This window comes from Mizuhopecten yessoensis, unplaced genomic scaffold (genome assembly GCF_002113885.1).
Source record: "Mizuhopecten yessoensis strain PY_sf001 unplaced genomic scaffold, ASM211388v2 scaffold11097, whole genome shotgun sequence".
Taxonomy (NCBI): Eukaryota; Metazoa; Mollusca; class Bivalvia; order Pectinida; family Pectinidae; genus Mizuhopecten; species Mizuhopecten yessoensis.
Genome location: NW_018408878.1, coordinates 88,766 through 93,433, shown reverse-complemented (window position 1 = coordinate 93,433; position 4,668 = coordinate 88,766). Strand labels below are relative to the sequence as shown.

Here is a 4,668-nt window from a genome sequence, read left to right as displayed (position 1 = left end):
ATATTATTCTAAACTGATTTTCGAAGAAAAAAGTTTACTGTAAATGTGTTATATTTCACAGTACCTACTTTTCGCGGATTTACTAAAAAGGCCATTTTTTGCATAATTTATGTTAAGTAGATCTCAGGTCTAGTGTCCATGAGAAAATAATCTCCGGTAAAAATGTATTCATTTCACATCAATTTTGTGGGTTTCATTTTTCGCGGAAAGTTTGTTTTCGCAAAAATTGCGAGAATACCAGTACATGCTCAACTTTTGTAATAAAGGTTTACGTCTGTTTCGTTTCGGGGGTGTATGAACTAAGCGTAGGGTTGTTATATGAAGAGTCAGACTATACCAGTTAGGACCTACTCGACACTACTGAGAGAATATAATGCTAGCTATATCTTGTCATCCACCGGCCACGGGTAGACCTGTCAAATAATCATCGATATTTGCACTTTTAGGTACAAAAATACACAGAGGGATGCCTCTAGGTCAGATTTAATCAGATCTTATTCAACGTGATATGAACGGGATATTATTTATGATGTCAATGCCTAGCAGTTATAAGCACAAACATTTAAAAGAATACACTAAACAAACCTTAAATCCCAATAGTGGCTGCCATCCTATTACTGCCGCGGTAGGGAAAAAACATTTTGTTTAGATCCCTTTAAATATGATTTAAGCACTGATATCGTAGCATTGACTGTGACAAATATAATTAAAGACGATAACGATGTAAAAGGGAAAATAAGGAGATCAGTGAATTTTACAATTTTAAATACAGTTTCACGTCGACTTTATTTCATGTTTATCAAAAACGTTCCCTTTAAAACTAAAGTAAACAGCGCATATCTTTGTGTTATATTCACAAATTGAAATTCTCGTTAAACAGATGTTGATTGCACGACTTTGAAATATGTGTTTCCACAACTACAGTGAGTTATGTCAGAGTTAGTAAACTATTATAACTTTAATGATTTACAGTAGAAAAATGACTAAAAGAATATTTATTTATGGCAAATTGAATGAATACCTTGATAGTATTGAAGCTATTTCACTATTTAGAAATTCATGATAATGAATTGCATGACTCAAGTATTTAACGCTGTTCCCTTAAAATATTTAGACTGGTGTTATTGATTTAAAATAATAAAACATTGTCTTACCTATGTAGTCAAATTAAGTTGCGAATGTAGTTTAAAGGAATTTTAAAACACTGCATATCAAAGTACAGCAAATACACAGCACTGATACCACAAAGTTATTGGAGAGTGTACGACTCCCGGCATTCTCCAGACTCGCCTCCACTTGTGACTTAGATTGTGCAACTGCTGTAGAAGCGGATATTGTTGATGTTATAGTTGTCGGTGTTGTAGTTGCTGTGGTTGTTGTTGATGCTGAAACTGAAGTCGGTGATGCTGATGTTGTAACTGTTGTTGCAGTTGCTGATGCTGACGTTAAGGAGGTTGTTGAAGAAGTTGTTGAAGTCGGTGATGCCGAAGTTGAAGAAGTTGTTGAAGTCGGTGATGCTGTTGTTGAAGCCGTTGCAGATGTTGAACTCGGTACTTCTGACGTGGAAAATGTGGAAAAAGTTGAAGTCGGTGATGCTGAAGTAGAAGAAGTTGATGAAGTCGGTGATGCCGATGTTGAAGAAGTTGTTGAAGTCGGTGATGCTGATGTTGAAGAAGTTGTTGAAGTCGGTGATGCTGATGTTGAAGAAGTTGCAGATGTTGAACTCGGTACTTCTGACGTGGAAAATGTGGAAGAAGTTGAAGTCGGTGAGGCTGAAGTAGAAGAAGTTGTTGAAGTCGGTGATGCTGATGTTGAAGAAGTTGCAGATGTTGAACTCGGTACTTCTGACGTGGAGAATGTGGAAGAAGTTGAAGTCGGTGATGCTGAAGTAGAAGAAGTTGATGAAGTCGGTGATGCCGATGTTGAAGAAGTTGTTGAAGTCGGTGATGCCGATGTTGAAGAAGTTGTTGAAGTCGGTGATGCTGATGTTGAAGAAGTTGCAGATGTTGAACTCGGTACTTCTGACGTGGAAAAAGTGGAAGAAGTTGAAGTCGGTGATGCTGAAGCTGAAGAAGATGTTGAAGGCTGTGATGCTGATGTTGAAGAAGTTGCAGATGTTGAACTCGGTACTTCTGACGTGGAAAATGTGGAAAAAGTTGAAGTCGGTGATGCTGAAGTAGAAGAAGTTGTTGAAGTCGGTGATGCTGATGTTGAAGAAGTTGTTGAAGTCGGTGATGCTGATGTTGAGGCCGTTGAAGATGTTGAACTCGGTACTTCTGGCGTGGAAGTTGTGGAGGAAGTTGAAGTCGGTGATGCTGAAGTAGAAGAAGTTGTTGAAGTCGGTGATGTCGATGTTGAAGAAGTTGTTGAAGTCGGTGATGCCGATGTTGAGGCCGTTGAAGATGTTGAACTCGGTACTTCTGGCGTGGAAGTTGGGGAGGAAGTTGAAGTCGGTGATGCTGAAGTAGAAGAAGTTCTTGAAGTCGGTGATGTCGATGTTGAAGAAGTTGTTGAAGTCGGGGATGCTGATGTTGAAGAAGTTGCAGATGTTGAACTCGGTACTTCTGACGTGGATGGTGTGGAAAAAGTTGAGGTCGGTGATGCTGAAGCTGAAGAAGATGTTGAAGGCTGTGATGCTGATGTTGATGTATGAACATCAGTAGCTCCTGTAGGCATTGAGAGATTTCCGCCGGTAGGCATTGATGAATCCGTAAATGGAGTCATTGTTTCACCAGTATAGCCATCAGTGGCTCCTGTAGGCATTGACAGATCAGCACCTGTAGGCATTGATGAATCCGTAAATGGAGTCACTGTTTCACCAGTATAGCCATCAGTGGCTCCTGTAGGCATTGACGGATCAGCACCTGTAGGCATTGATGAATCCGTAAATGGGGTCATTGTTTCACCAGTATAGCCATCAGTGGCTCCTGTAGGCATTGAAGGATCAGCACCTGTAGGCACTGATGAATCAGTAGATGAAGGCATTGTTTCACCATTATAACCATCAGTAGCTCCTGTAGGCATTGACGGATCAGCACCTGTAGACATTGATGAATCAGTAGATGAAGGCATCGTTTCACCAGTATAACCATCAGTAGCTCCTGTAGGCATTGACGGATCAGCACCTGTAGGCATTGATGAATCCGTAAATGGAGTCATTGTTTCACCAGTATAACCATCAGTGGCTCCTGTAGGCATTGAAGGATATCCACCTGTAGGCATTGATGAATCCGTAAATGGAAACATTGTTTCACCGGTATTGCCATCAGTGGCTCCTGTAGGCATTGATGGATATCCACCTGTAGGCATTGATGAATCCGTAAATGGAGACATTGTTTCACCTGTATAACCATCAGTAGCTCCTGTAGGCATTGACGGATCAGCACCTGTAGGCATTGATGAATCCGTAAATGGAGACATTGTTTCACCAGTATAGTCATCAGTGGCTCCTGTAGGCATTGAAGGATCAGCACCTGTAGGCACTGATGAATCCGTAAATGGAGTCACTGTTTCACCAGTATAGCCATCAGTGGCTCCTGTAGGCATTGAAGGATATCCCCCTGTAGGCATTGATGAATCCGTAAATGGAGACATTGTTTCACCAGTATAGCCATCATTAGCTCCAGTAGGCAGTGATGTATATCCACCTGTAAGCATTGATGAATCCGTAAATGGAGACATTGTTTCACCGGTATAGCCATCAGTGGCTCCTGTAGGCATTGAAGGATATCCATCAGTAGGCATTGATGAATCCGTAAATGGAGACATTGTTTCAACGGTATTGCCATCAGTGGCTCCTGTAGGCATTGACGGATCAGCACCTGTAGGCATTAATGAATCCGTAAATGGCGACATTGTTTCACCAGTATAGTCATCAGTGGCTCCTGTAGGCATTGAAGTATATCCACCTGTAGGCATTGATGAATCCGTAAATGGAGACATTGTTTGACCAGTATAGCCATCAGAAGCTCCTGTAGGCATTGACGGATCAGCACCTGTAGGCATTAATGAATCCGTAAATGGAGACATTAGTCATTGTTTCACCAGTATAGCCATCAGTGGCTCCTGTAGGCATTGAAGGATATCCACCTGTAGGCATTGATGAATCCGTAAATGGAGTCATTGTTTCACCGGTATAGCCATCAGTGGCTCCTGTAGGCATTGACGGATATCCACCTGTAGGCATTGATGAATCCGTAACCAGTATAGCCATCAGTGGCTCCTGTAGGCATTGAAGTATATCCACCTGTAGGCATTGATGAATCCGTAACCAGTATAGCCATCAGTGGCTCCTGTAGGCATTGACGGATATCCACCTGTAGGCATCGATGAATCCGTAAATGGAGACATTGTTTCACTAGTATAGTCATCAGTGGCTCCTGTAGGCATTGAATGATATCCACCTGTTGGCATTGATGAATCCGTAAATGGAGACATTGTTTCCCCGGTATAGCCATCAGTGGCTCCTGTAGGCATTGACGGATATCCACCTGTAGGCATCGATGAATCCGTAAATGGAGACATTGTTTCACCTGTATAGTCATCAGTGGCTCCTGTAGGCATTGAATGATATCCACCTGTTGGCATTGATGAATCCGTAAATGGAGACATTGTCTCACCTGTATAGTCATCAGTGGCTCCTGTAGGCATTGAACGATATCCACCTGT

The 4,668-nt window shown here is 41.7% G+C and overlaps 1 protein-coding gene across 1 annotated transcript; it reads right to left on the bottom strand.

The window, feature by feature from the left end:
* Positions 1-1,303: 1,303 nt before the first annotated feature.
* On the bottom strand, positions 1,304-3,988 carry LOC110465664 (mucin-5AC-like). The gene is made up of 2 exons (XM_021521622.1): positions 2,426-3,988; positions 1,304-2,315 (listed from the first exon to the last, which is right to left on the bottom strand). The coding sequence occupies exons 1-2, from the start codon at positions 3,979-3,981 to the stop codon at positions 1,304-1,306; spliced, it is 2,568 nt and encodes an 855-aa protein (XP_021377297.1). The 5' UTR covers positions 3,982-3,988.
* Positions 3,989-4,668: the final 680 nt, after the last annotated feature.

Excerpts from the sequence above, each read along its gene's own strand:
- LOC110465664 (XM_021521622.1), bottom strand. The coding sequence starts at position 3,981 with ATGCCTACAGGAGCTTCTGATGGCTATACTGGTCAAACAATGTCTCCA. Across the intron at positions 2,316-2,425 it reads ACTTCCTCCCCAACTTCCAC|CATCACCGACTTCAACTTCC; the intron begins GCCAGAAGTACC and ends CTTCTACTTCAG.